At 38.7% G+C, this 23,205-nt stretch overlaps 1 protein-coding gene across 1 annotated transcript in view; it reads right to left on the reverse strand.

The window, feature by feature from the left end:
- Positions 1 to 14,836: 14,836 nt before the first annotated feature.
- The window catches only part of PKDCC (protein kinase domain containing, cytoplasmic), a 123,821-nt gene continuing 115,452 nt past the window's right edge, over positions 14,837 to 23,205 (reverse strand). Inside the window, exon 6 of the mRNA XM_058165251.1 lies at positions 14,837 to 19,597. Within this exon, the coding sequence (XP_058021234.1) occupies positions 19,311 to 19,597 (287 nt within the window). The 3' untranslated portion in view covers positions 14,837 to 19,310. The remainder of the gene's footprint in view (positions 19,598 to 23,205) is intronic.

Consider the following 23,205-nt stretch of genomic DNA (forward strand, 5'->3'; position numbering starts at 1 on the left):
CGTAATTGGATTTGGAAGAACATTCTGAAATGTCCTAATCTTGGCTTTTCTTGCTGTTGAACTGATGGGGAAAATTAAATCTGGTTTGCAAGTAAGTGATAAAAACATCTGTTGAAAATTACCCAGCTCTAGGGAGATGTACACTTATTCAACTCTTTCTTAGTCTTGCGAGTTACAATTAATGCCGATGGAAATAGTAATCAGAGGCTACAAGGAATGTTGAAGGAAATGTCTGCGCTCAACAGAGAAATCAGAAGTGGCAGGCCGTTGAATTGGCAAACAATGAACTGTGCTACTCTTTGAGGGAGAGTGGGGAGACATCCAGGAAGGGCAAAGGTTTGATTCCAACACTGTTTTTGCCTTGGTAGGATGTAATAGCTGGTTGCTGGAGGCAATATACTCTGAGACCAGTGTACTAAATGCGTAGTCATTCCCAAATACAGTTGAGAGTGTTCATTTTAATATTATATGTTAAAACGCATGGTGTAAGTCAGAGGTGTCAAACCCAATCGCATCGCGGGCCATATTGTGATGTATCAAAATGTTTTTTGCCCTTGCAGAGTCAGGGTTGGGGGTGGCCTGCGTGGACCATATCCAGCTCATGGGCTGCATGTTTGACAGGCCTGGTGTAAGTGTAAGGGAGAGCCCAGAATTTTTGGGGTTTTTTTTTTAATACAATGCATTTGGCATATAAGGAACACGGTGGCTCAGGGGCTGGGACATTGAGCTTGTCGATCGAAAGGTCGGCAGCTCAGCGGTTCGAATCCCTAGTGCTGCCGTGTAACGGGGTGAACTCCCGTTACTTGTCCCAGCTTCTGCCAACCTAGCAGTTTCAAAAGCACGTAAAAATGCAAGTAGAAAAAATAGGGACCACCTCTGGTGGGAAGGTAACAGCGTTCCGCGCGCCTTTGGTGTTGAGTCATGCCGGCCACATGACCACGGAGACGTCTTCGGACAGCGCTGGCTCTTCGGCTTTGAAACGGAGATGATCACTGACTCCTAGAGTCGGCAACGACTAGCATGTATGTGCGAGGGGAACCTTTACCTTTACCTTTATTTGGCAAATCTGCAAGGATAATGGAAGTACAAGTGGTTCTCGCCTCATAACAGTTCGTTTAGTGACCGTTCAAAGTTAAACGGAAAAAATGGCTTTTGACCGTTTTTCACACTTATGAGTATTGTAGCATCCCCATGGTCAAGTGATCAAAATGTAGATGCTTCACAACTGACTCATACTTATGATGGTTGCATCAGTGGTGGGATTCAAGTAATTTAACAACTGGTTCTCTGCCCTAATGATTTCTTCCAACAACCAGTGTGTCAGACTGCTTAGAAAGTTAAGAACTGGTTGGTGCGAACTGGCTGAATCCCATCACTGGGTTGCATTGTCCTGAAGTCATGTGATTCCCTTTTGCAACTTTATGACAAGCAAAGTCAATGGGGAAGCCAGATTCACTTGACAGCTGTGTCCCTAACTTAACAACTGCAGTGATGTACTTAATAACTGTGGCAAGAAAAGTCATAAAACGGGGAAAAACTCACTTAACAAATGTCTTACTTAGCAACAGAAATTTTGGGGTCAGTACATCAAGGACTACCTGTAGTACTCTAAAAAGGGGCCATGTTGGCCCCTTCATCTTTCCCACTGTTTTTGTTATCCATGCATTCATTGACTGAGCCTGGGAATATATGCAGGGATAGCTTGTGCTGTCTCTCTGCCTTGATGCAATCCAGGCTGAAAGATCAGAACTGAAGCTAAGACAGATGGATTCATTCTCTTGTATGTACAGTCCTGCCATTTTTTTAACTGGTCTACAGCTATACTTGATTACATGCATATCTTTCTCATATAATTTAGCAACTCTTCCTGACCACACCCTGGGAGAGAAAATATTTTTTCAGCTGAACTCTGTCCAACATCTGGATTTCTTAATATTCATTTATGAATACTGTGGAGATGACCACCAGGCATGATGCTAAACAGATCTGAAAGGATATAGAATGTTCTTTCAAGCTATAGGCCAAATATATGCCAAGGCTTAATTGCAGGGTCCCCTTTTGGAACATCATTTCCAGCAATGTAATAGCATGATTGAGTATGTTCCTCTTTCCTTTCACTGATGTCATGTATTTCTTATCCATCTCACAACAGTATGTTTTCTTTGATGAAGGAAAGAGACTTGATTTCTGCAACACTTTCTTGCAGCCAACATTATATCATCTCAGAATTCTCCAAGTGTGAAGAGGGGGAAGGAGGACACACATGTTGTGTGAAATTTATTTATATCTCACCTTTATTATTGTTATAAATAACTCAAGCCAGTGAACATATCTAATACTGCTTCCTCCTATTTTCCTCACAACAATCCTGTGGATTGGACTGAAAGAGAGTGACTGACCCAAAGTCACCCAGCTGGTTTTCATGCCTAAAGTGGCACTAGAACTCACAGTCTCCTGGTTTTTAATCTGGTGTCTTAACCGTTACACCATACTGGCTTTGAACTTCTACCTGTTACTTGTCCCTTGTGGTCTTTCTGAATAAGTGTAGGATAGGAATGTCATCCTGTGCTGAATGAACGTTGTACCCATGTCCAAAATGCCCTGGCTGATAGGCCATTGATATTGAGGAGGGTGGAGAGGAGTAACCCTGAAGTAGGATGGACAAGTCATAAATGAGTGATTCTCAGCCTTGACTAGCGCAACGAGAAAATGGCAGTATTTCTAAAATACCCCTTCCTAGTAATAAAAATGGTAACAAATATGGCCACATAAAACTCTTTGTCAGCAGAAACTATGGAAAACTACATTTACCTACAACAAGAAACAAAAAAACAGCTGAAGTTAAATTTATCTTCTCTGCAGCACTAAATCTGTGTTTAAAATATTGATCTACAAACAACTGCTGAAGCAATATATATATGTAAGGGATCTTTATACAATATGATGAGTGCTTTAGGAAAATGCTTTAGGAAAATGCTTCCGCAGAAACCAACCATCTGCTGGGTTTGTAGCCCAAGCCAAATTAGGCATGGAGGGTACTGACCAGATTTATGTCTATATAATATTATCTCGAGGGTGGCTCAGGGGCTAGGACGTTGAGCTCAATCGAAAGGTCGGCAGCTCAGCAGTTCGAATCCCCTAGTGCTGCCATGTAACAGGGTGAGCTCCTATTACTTGTCCCAGCGTCTGCCAACCTAGCAGTTTCGAAAGCATGTAAAAATGCAAGTAGAAAAAATAGGGACCAACTTTGGTGGGAAGGTAACAGCGTTCCGTGTGCCTTTGGCGTTGAGTCATGCCGGTCACATGACCACGGAGACGTCTTTGGACAGCGCTGGCTCTTCAGCTTTGAAACAGAGATGAGCACCGCCCCCTAGAGTCGGCAACAACTAGCACGTATATGTGAGGGGAACCTTTACTTTTAATATTATCTCTCTTTATTTAAAAAAAATATACAGCGTAGCATTTGAGGGCTGTAGTTTCAATATGAACTAAGACGTGCAACAAACATCAGAAATAATTTTAAAAGATTCTTTCAACATGTAAAGAACAATTTTAAAAGTCAAGGAAACAATCTGTCTACTAATGGGAGAAAAGAGTAAGAAGATGAGGGGCAGCAGGGAGAAAGTAGAACTGCTTAATTCATTCTTTGCATCTGTTTTTACAGAAAAGCAGAAGTAGTCCAACCTACCATAAAAGATTGATTAGGAATACAAGTCAAAATTGACAAGAAAATGGTAAGAATACTGATCCACTCTAGATGAGTTCAAATCATGGATTACATTCCAGAGTTTTGAAGCTGGCAGACAGATCTTGGAACAACTGAACCATATCTTTCAAAGATCCTGGAGCAATGGGGAACTATCAGAGGAATGGAAAAGAGGTGATGTAGTTCAAAAAAAGGAAAAAAAGTGTATAGAGAAGAGCAACAAAGATGATTAGGATACTGGAGGCTAAAACATAAAATGAATGGTTGCAAGAATTGGATATGTCTAGTCTAGTATAAAGAAGAACTACAGGTGACATGATAGCAGTGTTCCAATATTTGAAGGGCTGCCACAAAGTAGAAGGGATAAACCTATTTTCCAAAGCACCATAAAGCAAGACAAGAAGCAATGGATGAAAACTAATCAAGGAGAGAATCAACCTAGAACAAAGGAGAAATTTCCTGACAGAGAGAACAATTAACCAGTGGAATGGCTTGTCTTCAAAATTTGTGGTGCTCTCTGGAGTTTTTTAAGAAGAGACTGAATAGCCATTTGTCCAGAATTGTATAGGGTCTCCTGTTTGAGCAGAGAGGTTGGACTAGAAGATTTCCAAGGTCTCTTCCAACTGTTATTCTGTTATAGTTTCTGCTGAATGTATGAGATGTATGGACACCGATAAAATAAACTAGGAGAAAGACTTTGAAACATTTCATAGGCTTTCCTAGTAAAATGCCAGACTTCTGCTTCTATTCAAAGAGACAAAATGTAAGACTTTGATGAGTTTCATATGCTTATTTAAAATGAAAAGGAAAGGAAGGAGGGGGTAGAATCAGAGAGACAGATAGACGGTCTATAGGGTGAAGTTGTTTTGATTCTCTTGTTGATGCAAAAAATGTTCAGGATTAAAGGTCTAATCTAGAAGATATATTGTACACCAAACAGCAGAACCATTTAAGAGAACATTAAATGGCACTTAAACTAAACAGTTGTCCTTAGAAGCAATAGTTAAACTAGAATACTCTCTAATAACTGTGCAGAACTCTGAAAACAAGATGTCATTGTTTTATAAAATCACACACGTATTTAATCTTCCCCGCATGAGACTACTCTTGAGTCTTCTGACAAAGGAAACAAATGAGGCTACTGTTATACATTGTTTAATACAGTTGAGTTCCAAGATCATTTACATGTGCTTACATGGAACATCTTCTAGTACAAAAAACCAACAACAATCTACATTAATATTTAGGGAAATAGCCATATACGGCAGACAAAAATAAGGACCACCCATACTGATTAATTGATATGTACCATCAAGTTATTTTCAGCTCCTAGAGACCACATAGATAGACATTCTCCATGAAGATTGGAGTTACAATTATACTATTGTTAAATAGTGTACATTTAAATAAAGAGTTGAGGAACAAAACTGTTCAAATCAAATGTGGTGATTCATACAAGATCAAGCATAGATAAGTGAAAACTGTTACGTATTTTCCTTAGATTTGCTTAGAGTTGTGTTCATTTGTCCTTGCTGTTGGAAATCTAAATACCACGCCATAGAAAAAGAAAGGGCTTAATAGCCAAATTTCTTTTGGATGTCATTAGAAGAGCAAAGCGTTTTGCTTATATTACATATTCCTTTGCTTTGCAAATGTCTGAGAAAGTGTACTATACATCCTAGTATGCAACACATATATTTACGTACTTATTTAATAGTAATGTTGATTATTATGTAATCAATCTGCTTCTACATAGAACTCTAGGATAGTGGGAGTCTAGGGGTAGAGGTAGTCCTCGACTTATGACCATAACTGAACCCAAAATTTCCATTGTTAAGTGAGACATTTGTTAAGGGAGTTTTGCCCCATTTGATGGCCTTTCTTGCTACAATTGTTAAGTGAATCACTGCAGCTGAGTTAGTAATCCAGTTGTTAAGTGAATCTAGTTTCCCCATTGATTTTGCTGGTCAGAAGATTGCAAAAGGTGGTCACAGCAACAGTCATAAATATGAATCAGTTGCCAAGCATCTGAACGTTCATCCCATGATCATAGGGATGCTGCAAAGGTCAGAACTGTGAAAAACAGTCGTAAGTCACATTTTTTGGTGCCATTGTAACTTTAAACAGTCATTAAACAAACTGTTGTAAATCGAGGACTACCTGTACATAGGATGCAAAAATATGTTTGAATATATCTTTTGACAGCTGATTTAAATCCAGCAGTCAAAAGCCAACCGTAGCTTTAAAATAAAGAAACAAAGGTGTAATGCAATATAATATAATGCAGTGTAATCTAATATTAAAATTAAAGAGTTTTATAAACCAAGGGTCTCCAACCTTGGTCCCTTTAAGACTTGTGGACTTCAACTCCCAGAGTCCCTCAGCCAGCAAAGCTGGCTGAGGAACTCTGGGAGTTGAAGTCCACAAGTCTTAAAGGGACCAAGGTTGGAAACCCCTGTTATAAACCACCCAGGCGGTAAATGTTCCACTAAACCAAGCTTATAACCCCCCTCTTCGTAAACATGGCAATGTTGCCTTTTGGTTTTAGTTCTGATAAGAATACTACCAAACTCTGCAACTCTGTAATAAACTTAGTAGAAGAAACAGTCATCCTTTGGAGGGCCTTGACTTGTTTTTATGAAACAATACAGTTGCATAGTTGCCCCAGAACTGGATCCCAGTGGACAAGGTGCCTCAATGTAGTTGACACCAGTTACTTATTTAGCTGCCTGCAATCTCAGAAAATGAGCCAGTTGGGAGAATAAGCAATCCAGTGAACCTTGGCTGTGCTCCCAACTTCTCAGCAGGTTACAACTGAGAGGCATGCCATTGCCTATCTAGGGACATCAGCCAAGTGGCCTCTACCTCCGAAGAACAATGCAAACCAAAGAGATCAAGATATGCATGGTAAATGTTCACTCCAAGTTTGCTAGTTCCCCATTATCCTTTTGGCTCCCTGGGCCATTCATGTATAGCATCAAGCTAGTCATATGATTAATCACTGGGGGGGGGGTGTTCCGCAGTGCTGCTTTAAATCCTGTTAAACTGCTTTTTAATTAAAAACAGCAGAGTTGATGTATTACCGAGTGCTTTTCCTGCAACCTTATGCCACAAGAGAATTTGCACTCTCCTTTCTCCCCTTTACTCTTGCTGTTCTTTTTGGCTACCTTTTTCCACTTCCTTCTTTTGGTTTCCTGCTAGCAGCTTTTCCCTCTCCATAGCTGCTGCTGTTGCTATTAATATTAATATTATATACATAACAATGTGAAATCACAGCTGCCAGTTCTTTAGCTGGTATTGGCCTTCATAGACATCAAATTCTTCCCAAGAACCTAAGAGCTTGTAAAGTATTGGCGTATTATATATGTGGATCCAATGAGTGTGGTCTTTTTTAATTGACAGGTGGTAATATTATCAATGTGCAGATTTTCTAAGTACCATTCAAGATTTTTTTGGGTACAGCACCAACTATGCTGATAGCCAGAGGGACAATTGCTGCCAGTTTATGCCATAATCTTTCAACTTTGATTTTCAAATCTTGATACGTTGTGATTTCCTCAACTTCTTTATCTTCTATTGCACTATGCCCTGGTATTGCGCATCTAGTATCCAGAGTTTCATCTTTTCAGCCACAGCTAAATCTGGTGTGTTATGAGCCAAGACTTTATTGTTTTGTATTTGAAAGTCCCACAATATTTTAACCTGCTCATTTTTTTTACTCCTTTTTCAACTTTTATATTTTGACAAATTTTTCATTACTGGCATATGATGATTTTTACAGATGTTCCAGTGAATTGCTTTGGCAACAGTTTTATGTAATTCTTTATAAGCAATTTGTGCAATCTTCTTGCATGAGCCGAACTGTTTCTTCTGCTTCTTTGTAAAATTCACATTTCAAATCATTTGATGATTTTTCTGTTCTACTTTTGGTTGCGTTGATTCAAATAGCTTGTTCTTATGCAGACGCAATCAAGCCTTTGGTTTCTTTTTAATTTTAATATATCTTTTGACAGCTGATTTAAATCCAGCAGTCAAAAGCCAACCGTAGCTTTAAAATAAAGAAACAAAGGTGTAATGCAATATAATATAATGCAGTGTAATCTAATATTAAAATTAAAGAGTTTTATAAACCAAGGGTCTCCAACCTTGGTCCTTTAAGACATGGACTTCAACTCCCAGAGTCCTCAGCCAGCAAAGCTGGCTGAGGAACTCTGGGAGTTGAAGTCCACAAGTCTTAAAGGGACCAAGGTTGGAAACCCCTGTTATAAACCACCCAGGCGGTAAATGTTCCACTAAACCAAGCTTATAACCCCCCTCTTCGTAAACATGGCAATGTTGCCTTTTGGTTTTAGTTCTGATAAGAATACTACCAAACTCTGCAACTCTGTAATAAACTTAGTAGAAGAAACAGTCATCCTTTGGAGGGCCTTGACTTGTTTTTATGAAACAATACAGTTGCATAGTTGCCCCAGAACTGGATCCCAGTGGACAAGGTGCCTCAATGTAGTTGACACCAGTTACTTATTTAGCTGCCTGCAATCTCAGAAAATGAGCCAGTTGGGAGAATAAGCAATCCAGTGAACCTTGGCTGTGCTCCCAACTTCTCAGCAGGTTACAACTGAGAGGCATGCCATTGCCTATCTAGGGACATCAGCCAAGTGGCCTCTACCTCCGAAGAACAATGCAAACCAAAGAGATCAAGATATGCATGGTAAATGTTCACTCCAAGTTTGCTAGTTCCCCATTATCCTTTTGGCTCCCTGGGCCATTCATGTATAGCATCAAGCTAGTCATATGATTAATCACTGGGGGGGGGGTGTTCCGCAGTGCTGCTTTAAATCCTGTTAAACTGCTTTTTAATTAAAAACAGCAGAGTTGATGTATTACCGAGTGCTTTTCCTGCAACCTTATGCCACAAGAGAATTTGCACTCTCCTTTCTCCCCTTTACTCTTGCTGTTCTTTTTGGCTACCTTTTTCCACTTCCTTCTTTTGGTTTCCTGCTAGCAGCTTTTCCCTCTCCATAGCTGCTGCTGTTGCTATTAATATTAATATTATATACATAACAATGTGAAATCACAGCTGCCAGTTCTTTAGCTGGTATTGGCCTTCATAGACATCAAATTCTTCCCAAGAACCTAAGAGCTTGTAAAGTATTGGCGTATTATATATGTGGATCCAATGAGTGTGGTCTTTTTTAATTGACAGGTGGTAATATTATCAATGTGCAGATTTTCTAAGTACCATTCAAGATTTTTTTGGGTACAGCACCAACTATGCTGATAGCCAGAGGGACAATTGCTGCCAGTTTATGCCATAATCTTTCAACTTTGATTTTCAAATCTTGATACGTTGTGATTTCCTCAACTTCTTTATCTTCTATTGCACTATGCCCTGGTATTGCCGCATCTAGTATCCAGAGTTTCATCTTTTCAGCCACAGCTAAATCTGGTGTGTTATGAGCCAAGACTTTATTGTTTTGTATTTGAAAGTCCCACAATATTTTAACCTGCTCATTTTTTTTACTCCTTTTTCAACTTTTATATTTTGACAAATTTTTCATTACTGGCATATGATGATTTTTACAGATGTTCCAGTGAATTGCTTTGGCAACAGTTTTATGTAATTCTTTATAAGCAATTTGTGCAATCTTCTTGCATGAGCCGAACTGTTTCTTCTGCTTCTTTGTAAAATTCACATTTCAAATCATTTGATGATTTTTCTGTTCTACTTTTGGTTGCGTTGATTCAAATAGCTTGTTCTTATGCAGACGCAATCAAGCCTTTGGTTTCTTTTTTTAATTTTAATATTCAAGTTGTAAACCATTGCCAAGTTTTATCTTTATCTACTTTCTTTTCAATATTCTGTAGAAATTAATCATGTAATCCTTTCCTTGCCAGCATTCTGTTTGTGGTTTTATTACTTGATTCAATACTCATGTTTTGTTTTCTTTACATTTAGTAAGTTCCAACTTTTATCTTGCATCAATGCTTTTTCTTGGTTGTCTTTTACATACTTGACCAATGCACTTTTCTTCTATGACAGTTTAATTGACTTGATATTAACCTCTGTCTCCATCTATGTGCCGCAGGTATAATCTGTCAATATTACTGTAGGGATGAAATACCTAATGAATACTCATCAATTTTATTGGGGGTTTTTTTTTCCAAACTCTCCAGTTCACATGGTGCAAGTTAATAATTCCACCCATGTATTGTATTACAGATAGAGTCCAGGTATTGATGGCTTTGATGGTATTTCCAGCATTCAGTTTTATCTTTAGCTATTTCTCTTTCTTTAGATGTATCCTTTACTAATCACATTTTTTATTTGTCAGTGTTTGGTCTTATGATTGAAAATGCCCAAATACTTGTATGCTTCATGCTGATGGCTCCTGATTGTCATTCAGCATTTCATTCTACTTTTGTCTGTCATTTTACACCTGGTTTTTTGCTACTGTAACACATTTCTAAGGCCAAATTTTATTTATGTTAAAAATTCTTATAGTGCTTGTAAATGATTGGATTTTGATTTTTCATTTTCCATAACACTTCAGATCATCCTATGTAAAGCAAATGCAAATTCTACCACCAATCAATCAATCAATCAATCAATCAATCTGGCTGATCTCTTAATAATTAAAAGAGATATACAACCAATCAACTAAAATGATCTGGATAGTTTTCCCATAATGGATTTATAAACAGTTTTTCTAAATTGAAGAATTTTGTGGGAAGAGGAAAGAAAAATGTTTATAAAGTGTATTTATAAAGTGAGTTTATTTGATCAAGGTTAAAATAAATAATACCAGTTGTTATGTCTGATAACCCTTAATGGACTTTTGCTAAACAGGAGTGAATAAATGAGGCTTTCAGAATCTATTTATAAATTAGAAATGAAATATGGGAAGAAAACAACATTTGTTGTATTTTAAGAGAAAATAAATTACTAAAATTGTTTATATTTGTTGCAATGAAAGGAGAAGTTATTTATATACAGTATTTCTTTTGTTTTTCTTTACTGTTTTGTTTTTATTTTTTCTTTCCTGCCTCTTCTATTTTTTTTTTATCAGAAAAATTTTTTTGTAGCCTCCAGGCACTGTGAAGGGACATCGATGGCACCTCCCTTACAGCTTGGGAAGGAATGGAACCATTGCAAAACAATGCCTATGATTTCCAAGCCCCATAGGTGGTCCAGAAAGATAGCAAGATACTATGCTTGATGGCATCAAAACCACCAAAAGTTTCAGTAGGACTAGGACAGACATACTCCCCACCCCACCCCATCCAGGCCCCAACATGGATCATCCAAGACAGTGACCAATTCTGTCTCTATACTACAAAACAATTCAAAATATTCTGCAGAGATGAAATTCTATTCGTTTTTTTCTTGTTCTTATGAGCAGTCTGTCATTCAATAACTTATGAGCCAATTGATATCCTAAAGACCTATGCATAGAATACTGCACATATTGTTTTTAAACTTTCTTTGTGAGTTTTTAAAGTATATTTTTTAGTTTTCCACAAATCACTGTGAACTTAGAGTCATCATAATCTCTTAATGGAATAGCTGACCTCTTGTACCGTTATTAGTCATTGACTTGATAATAGCTGCTTGTCTCTGAAGACTTTGATGTTGTGCATAAGAGCCATGGATCACTTGCATCCATTTTCTCCATTACCAACCAAATATTTGGACACTTTCTGTTGAGTTGATTCAAGGCAGAGCTACATACTGTGCAGGCATATTCAGTCTCCAGGAGCTGAAGATTTTGTGATCTGGGAAAATTAATAGATGTTTACTCTAGCACATAGATGGAGGGTGGAGAGAGTCCATTTTTATACTTTGGCAGCATAAATGAAGAGAGGCTCTGATGGGGATGTTATGACAAAATTGGTTCAGAAATGGAATGTTCAAATGAAGGAAAAGGTTTTTGTATGGATACTGCAGTTCACAGGGTGTTTTTGCTGAGAAATCTTCAAGTGGCAAAATGCATTAGTACTTGTTGCAAGTTCCCACTTTTAACAAAGTAAATGCATGGTGGCTGCTCTGTTTGAATAAATTAGGAAGGCCACAAATACACCACAACACATGTCCTTTGGACAGATGGATTCAGAACTTTAAAAAGTTAAATATTTATTTTACAACCACTGTTACAGGAGGAAGCTTTCCATTTTTTTTATTTGTTTGAGTAAACAGGCAGTATTGTTTGAGAGTTACTTAGAGAAGTCTACTCTGCCAGCATTCTTGCTCAGAATAGCCCTGGAGTTTCCAGATGTCTTCCTTTTTAACAGTAAAACGGACTTTGCCTATTTCAGAAATTACACAGTATATCACAATAGCCAAGAACCCCTGGCCGGTGGGTTCATTCAGAGCATGAAGGAATCAAGGGCATGAATTTCTACAATACCCAGATTGTGATTCATGAACACAGAATGTGAATGGCAGTTCTAAAGGCAAACACTTCAGGAAAATCCCTCATCTCGATTTATAATCTGGAAATAAAAAATGACATGATCTGATTTCCAAAGGGGATTCAGTCCATTAGATACATGACAAGAGCAGTGGTGGGTTGCCCCCCGTTCAGACCGGTTCTATAGAACCGGTAGTAAAATCGGCGGGAGGCTCTGCCCACCGACCCGGATGTCATCATAAGCAATCTGCGCATGAGATCCCATTGCGAACCGGTAGTAAAGGTAAGCAGAACCCACCCCTGGAAAAGAGTAAAGAGTAAAGATTTGGGGGATCTGCTTCTGTTAGGAAAGTTTGAAAATTTAAAAGAGGTGGCTATGTTTAGCTTAAAGAAGTAGAATGCCCTATTTTAAAACAAAATAGACTCAAAGATCTACTCAATTCATTTTATTTGTTAGTTCTTGTGTCTGATTTTATTGCACTGAAACTATATCTGATTTTATTACTGAACAAGGTGTTTCATTAATGTGGATGCACAGTTTTCATGCTGCTCCATTTCAGGATCAGCAACATTATGCAAAGTAAAGGAAAAGAAGAAGAAATGGTAAGAAGAAGAAAAAATAAAGGCAATATATCAAATGAAAGGCAATCTAACCTGAGAGTATAAGTACCTATGTATTAGAGAAGAAAAGAAAGAGTTTATAGCTTATAAGGTAGGTTCCAAATTAGAGATGCTAGCTTGCATAGAATACTTTTGGCTTCACTAACATATATTGGCTAATATTAAAATTTTCAGGGAATGCTACCTGTAGCTTGAATATAGTTAAGGGTGGTAACCTCCGTAATAATAGAAGGCATTTGCTATTCATTTTATTATCATATGAGTAATAGTATTGTGTGTTTTTCTATTTTATAGATTCTTTTGGTACGTTTCATGTCCTTAAAAGCCTGGTAAAAATGTTTAAAATAAATAATGCTAGCTATCCTGTTGGAAATGTTTTATGGATGTATTATGCGTCAACAATATACACTGGGCAGAAAGGAAAAAGGGGGTAAGAAACTGAATATGGAGTCTGGGACTGGTGCTAGAATTACCGCTTGTTAAGCTGGGCTTCAGGAAAAAATGAAAGAAGGGCAGAATAAAGTAGAGGAACAATAAATGACGGGAATAGAGAATTCCCTAGCCAGATCCTTGCAGATGTTTAAAAAATAGAATCATTTGGCAGTGAGTTATACCACTCTCAGTTGGTTTAACATCCTGTGGGTTTATGGGGCCATCAGACAGACGTATACTGAAGTCTTCTGTATTGAGCCAAAAGGAACGAGATGATCCAGGACCAGAACAATTAATATTTTAAAAATTAAAAATATTTAATTTTTATGCTCTATACTCTTATATATATATATATAAAACAATCACTGAACTGCAGTTTCACCCAATCCCACAACATGAGGGATGAAGCAGTTTTTCCAGAAGCCCAGAGGGGTAAGGGGCCCACCATATCTCAGGGGATAGGATGTTTCACAGGAGGGGCTGCTATTGAGAAGTGTCCTATGCCCTATTAGATGACATTCTTTAAGGCAGCGGTCACCAACTGGTGGTCCATGGACCACTGGTGGTTCGCAAGAAAAGTTTGGTGGTCCGCAGAAAAATTATTTGCATTTTTCATATTGCACTAAATTGGGAGTCCTCAAACTACGGCCCCTGGGACAGATACGTGCAATGAACGTTTATGTTGCTGCAGAGAGCCTCCCCCTTTGGGGTCTTTTTGTGTGAGTCGAAGGGGACAGAAACTCTGACTTGGTGTCTGCTTCAGCCTCCTGGTGCAGGGCTTTGGACGAAGGCTGGAGGGAAGCGCAACTGGTGGTGAAGAGCCGGAGGGCCTTGTTCTAGTGGGACTGCATCATGGCCTGGAACTGGCTGATTTTCTCAGCCCACTGAGTCTCCAGGTGCCGGTCCCTGGCCTTGCACTCCTGCAGGTCTTCCCTCTGCTTGGAAAGCTTATGCTCATAGTCCTCAGTGAGGTGCTTCTGCTGAGCCTCCTTTTCGGTCAGATCCAATTTGAACTGAGCCAGCTGTTTTGCCAACTCTTTCTCGTGGTGGCTGCTTAGCTCCAGCAATGCTTCCTGTTGGGACCCTAAGGAGCCCAGGTGGAGAGGCAAGGAGTGACTGGCAGGGGAGGGGCAAATAGAGGCTGGCGAGGTGCCCCTTGATGTGAGTGAGTAACCCTAACCCTCAACATGAGTGACATCGAATTGCCCCACCCAGTCACATGACCACTTAGCTACACCCATCCAGCCTGGTCATTAGGCAGATCATATTAGTGGTCCGTGGGTTTTAAAATTATGAATTTAGTGGTCCCTGAGGTCCAAAAGGTTGGTGACCCCTGCTTTAAGGGAAGCCACAGTCTTTAAGCCACATCTTTTAAGGAAAGTCATGCTCTGGAACCACACCCACCCTATCTGATCTGATAGAATCTGAGTTAGATGATGTGTTGAAAGTAAGTATAGTATGCAACTTCTGGCTTCGGTTTATGGCTTTTGCATGGATTAGGTAGGGAGTAACTACTTTAATTTAAGAGGCTGTAGACTTTGGCTAAAATGATTGAGAAGCTAATACTTTTTAAAGAACTAACATACATTGACAGAGGTCCTCAGGATTACATACTAGTGTTATTAAATTGCCATCCTCACCATTCATTTATTTATAATTATTTATTTATATATAAAATTTATATGGCCTACCATCTTACAAAACATCTGGGTAGCACACAACAAAATCATAAAATGGTAAACGTATTTTAAAAAGTCATTATTTTAAAATTTAAAAATCACTATGAGAAAATAGTTATTAATAGCAATAATAATATTTTAAGATCTCACTGGTCCTCTGGCAACCTCAAACCTGATGACATTACAGGTCCTTTTGATTTGACTGGGACAATATGAAATGCCTGCCAAAGAAAGTACAGATTTGGTAGCAGAATAGAAAACAGCTTAACTCCATGAAACTTCTCCCGACAATCCTATTATTTCATAATGAAGTGCTATAAACACTGCTAGAAAACAGAAGACATCCCCTTTCTCCAAAAACAGCAAAAGCTGCCTCTGCAGAAATAAAAGCCAAAAAAGCAGAATCCCTCAGAACTTCAACTTTTTTTTTCCCCTACCAACAAAGTTTGGAAGAAATTATGTTCAAAGTCAAAAAAGCTAACAAGGAACTGGAGAAAGAGTTATAGTCCCAGAACATGGGGCCAGTGGGAAATTGAAAAAATAAGGAGTAATGAACTTTTGTAATCAGGAACAGTTTCCTCCTTCTCCACATCCCATTGCCCCTTAAAAATAAGAGAAAAGGCTAGGAAAATGGTGTTTCCTATTTAGAAAAATATCCCCAGCTGCAAAAAGATGGGTTGTCCTGGTTTGGCATCCCTAAAATGAACAAAGGAGGGAACATGTTTAACAGATCACATGTATCTTGGATAATTGCAAATTTGGACTATTGCAACGCTCTCTGCATGGAGCTACACTTGAAAGGTATTCAGAAGCTAGAACTGCTCCCACTACTTTCATTTTTTGTGTGTTTGCTTTTCTCAGAGAATATTTTAAAGTGTCTTTTTCTACTTCTGGCTTCGGTTTATGGCTTTTGCATGGATTTTCTACATCCCTTGACATACTTTTGTTTCCAAAATAAAGATCCTGGCCCAGCTTAATTTTTTTTCCAAGCCTCACTACAACATTTGGGAGGGGGTTAAATAAGAGCTTTCTGATTTCAGAGAAGATTGACTGTATGATTCTGACATTCTCCAAATCTCTAAGATTACTTTGGAGAGTTTAGCTTTCCTCTAACAGCCTCACCAGAGAAGCAGACCCCTTGCAAATAGAAACTGTGACCCTATCTGCAGAAAGCATTGGGTCTCATAAAACACTGCTAGTCTCTTTGTAAACCTATAATTCAGAGGTCACAATTACCCCATCCCCAATTATATTTTTGCAGACATCTCTATTCGTTGCCCTGAAATATAGTGGAAAAACTGGGATGTCTGGACTTATTGCTTGTTATTATTCTTGATGTTGCAAAAAGAGCTTTGCATCAGAATGACTAAAGAAACATCCTATCTATGGCCTGTGAGGAAGCACAGCATGTTATAGGAAATCCTTTGCTAATAGCAAACGTAAGAATCCCTTATTATCAGCTCTGTTCCTTTTGGTAAAGATCCAGCAACTAACACACTTCTCTATCTCTTTCTCTTCCTTAGGTGAGAGAAATGTTAAGCATCTGAAAACTACAGTTTCATCAGATTTTGATGCCAGAGGGCAAAGGTGCCCTTTTGATGCAAAGGGCACTAAGTGCAAAGGACGCTTAGACTTGTATACCGCATCACAGTGCTTTACAGCCCTCTCTAAGGGATTTACAGAGTCAGCATTTTCCCCCCAACAATCTGGGTCCTCATTTTACCCACCTTGGAAGGATGGAAGGCTGAGTCAACCTTGAGCCTGGTGAGAGTTGAACTGCCAAATTGCAGCAACCTGCAGTCAGCAGAATTAGTCTTCAGTACTGCATTCTAACCACTGCACCACCACAGCCCTATGCTGATTGCATGACGTTGCATGATATTGCTGGTAGACAATTGGAATAATTTTGTACCAGAGTGAGTACCAGAATGTTTAGCACCAGTAATCCCATTGCCTATGGCAGGGATAGGCAGCCTGTAGTGTGCTGTTCAAAGGCCACATATCCCTGATTTTTATTTTTGCAGATATCCATTCATTGCCACTGAACGTGGATAATAATGTTTCTTAAATAACAAGTAATGTTCGCCTCCTCTACTGGATATCCACTGAGATTTAGAACCTGTTTGTTTGCCAATCCAGTCTTGGCATCTGCCAGATGTCTAGATTGCAACTCCAAGAATTCTCTATTGCATTGGTATTGGTGAGAATTCAGGGAATAGAAAAGTATGCCAACTTTTTATATCTTAAGGATTGGAAGAATTGGATTCAGCCTCTACTCAATGTACTCTACTGAATGCTCTTAGGCTTATCCCACCTATGGTTCTAGTGAAGATACAGTGGGGGGTTTTTGGGGAGGGGAGGAAATTGTATTCATATATCTTAATTTCTTTCAAGAACAATAAGGCATTGATGTAACAAATAATAGTAATAATTCGGTGGATTTTCTTCATATGGTAGCCATTCTAGGATCCTTTCTAGAAGAAAGGTAAGACATAAAAATTAAAATAAGGTAAATAATAAAAACTTGGGATCAGAAAAACATTTTTTAAAAAATATAGGGTATAAGAACATTTAAAAAAAGAAACATTGATGAATACAAACCTTCATTTTTTAAAACAACTTAAAGTAGCTCTTTGGATTCCAGCCATAACCAATGCATCTAAATGCATGATAACTTCTCATGGTTTGCAGAATTCAGATCTGATGGATGAGTACAACCCAATGCCCCAAACAGCCACAGCTGGGCATGTCCAAAGAGAAATATTATTAGTCCAAGTTTTCAAAAGCAGCCTTTTCAGCCAAAGATGTACATGGAGCCAACTGAAATATAGCTCGAGAGCAGTGTTACACTTTAAATTCTAGTTATCAGTCACCAGTCATGCAACACATATATTAAAAAGAACCATTAGAGAACTTAGCAAAACTGTCTTTACCTTTTTCCATTATCCCATAATTCAATGCTGCAGGAAATACTTAACACAATTTATAGTGTTAGCTCTTGTAGAGAATATTATTCAACTCGCAGTGCTCATCTATTTTTTACCCCTTCTAAACCATCCATTCTTTAAAAAAATAATTTACTTAACTCCTCGAAGTGGCTATCAGTCGAGCTTATGTCAGCAATTGATTGATAAGTACTTTTTTTAAAAAAACACCCTGCATTCCACAATTGTACTTTGGAAAGATCTTAACTGAGGTTTTGTCTGTAAGTGAGACTGCTATAAAACTAAGGATTTATACAAAGAAATGTTTTGTGTGAAAGTTTTTGCCTCTCAGCCAGAGAGTTGTGGAATCAGGGCTCTCTATATTTACTCTGAAGGAACAATGGATTATTTTCCCCCCTTTAATTTAGGAAGTTTGAAATGCCTTCTGACTTAATCATCAACCATGACCATAGTTTATAATGAATCTTCATTTACTATTTGCATTTGGATAACATGATAAATTAAAATATGTTGGATCAATCTGTGATTTAATATGTTCTTCAAATCCAAGCAAAATGTTCAAATTTAATAAAAATTTTCAGACCTATACTGTAATTAAATCATGCAAGGAGCATTATTGTTTGACAAAAAATAGAAATTTACTGAACCACTTGTTCCTGCCAGTTGCAGGAACAAGTGGTTCCTGGTATATCTTATACCAAGCATTTTTCTCATACTTTGTTCTTTCTCAAGGCACAGTAATCGTTTCTCCTCCCTTACAGATAGTTCTTCACTTACAACCAATCACTTAATGACTGTTCAAAGTTACAACAGACTTGAAAAAAGTTACTCTTCGAAGTTATGAATACTACTGCATCACTCTTGTTTCACATAATTCCATTTTGGGTGCTTGGCAGCTGACTTACATTTACAACCAGTTGCAGTATCCTGCAATCACAAAGCACATTTGGCAACATTTTTGCAACTCACTTAACTCCTTTTGGTAACTCACTTAACAGTGATCATAGAAATGATTATAAAACTGAGTCTGGTCTTGTGGTGACTCAAGGTACAACCACAGTGACAAGAATTCCAGGCCCAATTGTGGTCATAGATCAAGGACTACCTATAATAGTTCATTGCTCCATTCCCAAGGCCACGTTTACTTTCTTCAATATGTATATTCTAAAGGTACAATTTAGTAGAAAACCCAAAGAAAGAATGTCTATGGAGATTCTCAATCATCCAGGTCATGGTTGTCCCAAAGGTGTTTTTTCAAGAGGCAACTGGACTTTCTGTTTTTTTCTTTGAAGACATTTCACTTCTCATCCAAGAAGCTTCTTCAGTTCTAACTGGATGGTGGGGAATGGAAGGATTTATACTCCTTGCAGACAGCTGGTCGTTTGCATTTTTTTAGCGAGTCATTAAGGTCACCTGGAGGTTTATCTGTGTCAGCATCACCTGAGTAGTGCAAATCTGTGTGGAGCCTTCTTGGAACTATTGAAAGGACTGCGTTTTAGAGTGGAAATAGGTGATGTCATATCCCTCCCCCTCTCTTGACAGAGGGCTCTTCAATTTTGACATAGATGGATTCTTTGACCCCTCTTTTAATCCAGTGGTCCTCTCTGTCCAAAATGTGGGCTTTGCTGTCTTCAAAAGAGTGGCCTGTGTCTTTTAAATGCAGATGGACTGCTGAATCTAGTCCAGATGTGTTTGTTCTCCTCTGTTGTGCCACGTGCTTATGAAGTGGTTGTTTTGTTTCCCCAATGTACAGATCTGCACATGGCTCATAGCATTGTACTGCATATACCACATTGCTCAGGTCTGAAGAAAAAATAAAGAAAAATAATTGAATAAAAGATTTAAATTATTTTTAACTTAACAGTTCTAGCCAACATACATATTTGATAAAATCCATGTAAAACCAAAGACTTAAACTCTAACAGTTATTCAGGGCCTGGAAGAAAATTGGCAGGAATGATGCGCTAAAGTTGGGCTTTAAGCAGGTCATGCTCAGAATATGAGCCATCACCACAAAAACATGTGGGCATTGATCACAAAGCTTGTGTACTTTAACTGTCTGGCATGCGGTCTACCAACCACAATGGATAAAGGAAACAAACGTCTTACAGCTGCCTAAAACTAAATTAAAGTATATCGAAAGAAGTCTATAAAAGAAATAAAGAACAAAAGGCATCAACAACAAAATGACACAGATTTTGATAGGAGAACGAAAAGCCGAAAACAAGAAACTGATAATCATGAAAGAAAAGAGGGACAGGAAAGCATATAAGATGAATGGCAAGTTATTAAGCCGATCATAGGAACCAAATATAAAACGGGATCATCAAACTGTATCAGTTTGAGTTGCACCAACTTTAGCAATTGGCTATAGCTTCATAAAAAGTTAAGGCAAACAAATACGGTACATGCAGTTGTAATGGTATGTGAGACACACCTTGAGAAAAGGGCAAAGGCATGTTGCCTATGTAATAGTCAGATAAGACTTATCTTATTAACGTAGTCTTACAATAACAAAAACTTGCAAGTCTGGGGATACAAAACTCCTGCCATCTCCTTTACAGCCTGAGATGCTAGGGAGAGTCCCTTCTGAGCCGTTCTCTGTGTCGATCAGAGGTGGGCTTCAGCAGGTTATGACCAGTTCTGGAGAACCGGTAGTGGAAATTTTGAGTAGTTTGGAGAACCGGTAGTAAAAATTCTGACTGGCCCCACCCCCATCTATTCTCTGCCTCCCAATTCCCGGCTGATCAGGAGGAAATGGGGATTTTGCAGTATCCTTCCTCTGGTGTGGGGAGAGAATGGAGTTTTTACAGTATCCTTCCCCTGCCACGGTCACTGAGCCATGCCACACGCACAGAACCAGTAGTAAAAAAATTTGAAACCTACCACTGATGTCCATGGCAATCCCCTCTCTTATCTGACCATTACCTAGAGAGCATCTTTTTGTCCCATTTCTCAAGGTCTTCCTCACATAGCATTTACACCATGCTTGTCTAAAAGTGTATCATGAACCTGTTTTAATAGCCTGGGAATTTAGCCCTAACACTACAGCAGTTTCCTGGAGCCAGATTTTCTTTATGCTGCTCTCTCTCTTATCACAAAAGAAGATAATGAATGGGAGTACGCTATCTGGAAAATAATTGTGAATTCCCATCACCAACAGCTTCCATTTCTGGTTCGTCTGAAGTAGAATCTCCCTGGCAAGGAAAGCTGTTTAAAAGAAGAGCCAGCCAGCCTGGGGAGGAGACTTCGGGCTGACAAGTCTGGCAAAGCATGATTCTGTCCAATGGCCTAGTTGGCCAGATCTGTTGTTGGAGACTGCAGCATCTCTTTGTACCTATATTTTGACTACTAGGACAAATAGTGAGAGATAAAGAAAAGAAAGGATTTTCACAAAAAGCCCAGGGACTATTTCTCACTAACTTAAACAAATCTGTCTTTAAAGACAAGTGGAACTCTCTTGCTGTGTCTCTCTCAATTAAGGTTAAGGGGGAGACTTTTTATCCTTACGTATTCCTTAATCAAAAACATTTTTGCTTCTATAATATAATAAACTGGGCAAAGTTCAAACTCTGCATCCAAGACAAGATATTATGAGCATTTGTTATCTTTTCAGTGGAATGCTCAGCTACTAATTACTCTGCATTTGTTTGTTTTTTTCCAAAACCCTTGCTTAGGTTCAGAATCACCCTTTCTAACAAGGGTTCCTTGCAGAATTTGGATCTCCAGCATCTGTCTCCACAAGCTCCTCATCAACTGCAGGAAGCAGGAAGCTGCCTTGAGGGGGAGGATTTCCCCTTCTAAAACTACTTTCCCTGTGGGATGTAAGGCCTTGAAATAGATGGGGCAGTCCTGGCAGGCTTTCTGCTCAAGCAAAATTGGGGCAAACAGCCAACTTGAGCTGGCAGTGCAGTTTCCCCAATTTTGCCTGAAGATACCACTTACTTAGCAAATGATACTTAGACAGATTATTCTTCTAATCTACTTAATAACTGGAGTTTTCTGAATAAAAATAGACTTACTCGAGTTTTCATAATATCCTTGCACACACACAATCTGTTTCTTATATAATCATCCCAAACTTTGCTAATGCTCCATTTTCTAAAACAGATTTAGCCAGCAGACTTAGCCAAAGTTTGCTGCCAACAAAAACATTGGCTTCAACAGGAACATTCAATATTCTGGTTCATTAAAAGTGAACATAATAACATACTGAAACACCTGTTGTATGATCTACCCTGATGCTTCAAGGTAATTATGTTTAATATTATTGCATGTAATAATTGTGCAAAGAACAGATTTGCAGTCACTGCACAAGCATTGCCAAATTCTTAGGGATTTGGTGGAACTGTGCATGTTTCATTAAGAATAGCACTGTGTGTGGGCCTTCTCTAATTTCAAGGTTGTTGTATTTGGGTTGAATTCATTCCATTAGTACTTTGCAATGGTTAATTTTAAAAGTTAGGAACAAGTGTGGCCCTGTAGCCACAGTTTTTTTGTCCATCTTCAATCAATTGGAAGATTAAACTAAGATTACCAGAGCTTCTGGCTGCAATCCAATGCATGTGCCCGGAGAAACTGACACAGTTTCAGAACATGCAATCCTAACAGCATTGTAGATTAGACACAGATGAGAAACAGGATCATAACCATCAAGCCTGATCCAGTCATGTTCAGCATTACATTGAATTGGAATAATACCAAGCACACACCCTTCCAGTTGCATTCCCTGTCAGCCCTGGTCACTGACATCATCTCATCTGTCCAAGGACAGAAATCAAGCCAGGTTTGGCTATAGATTTACCACCCCTGCCTGAAAAAGAGAGAGTAAAGATATATCTCCTGTTGGTCCTGCTCATAGATAGGCAAGTAAATTAAATCACAAAAATTCATTTCCAGCATTAAGATCTCTTCTACAGAAAATCCCCTAGTACTTTCACTGTAGTGATAAACCCTAGATAGATGCACTGCTAGTAGTGGAAAAGATGGGAGGGAGGTTTCCAAAATGATTCAGACTTCACTCTCAAAGCTCATCATGGCTGTTTATAACGTTCCACGCCCAAAACAAAACATGTATTGATCTGTTCTATATTCCGAATAAGGGGCATGGTGGCCCAGTGGCTGAGATGCTGAACTTGTTGATTGAAAGGTCAGAAGTTCAGTGGTTCGAATCCCTAGTGCCATGTAACAGAGTGAGTTCCTGTTACTTGTCCCAGATTCTGCCAATCTAGCAGAATCGAAAGCACGTAAAAAATGCAAGTAGAAAAATAGGGACCACTTTGGTGGGAAGGTAACAGCGTTCCGTGCACCTTTGGTGTTTAGTCATGCCGGCCACATGACCACGGAGATTTCTTCGGACAGCTCTTTGGCTTTGAAACGGAGATGAGCACCGCCCCCTAGAGTCAGGAACA

The sequence above is a fragment of the Ahaetulla prasina genome, chromosome 1 (assembly GCF_028640845.1).
Source record: "Ahaetulla prasina isolate Xishuangbanna chromosome 1, ASM2864084v1, whole genome shotgun sequence".
NCBI lineage: Eukaryota > Metazoa > Chordata > Lepidosauria > Squamata > Colubridae > Ahaetulla > Ahaetulla prasina.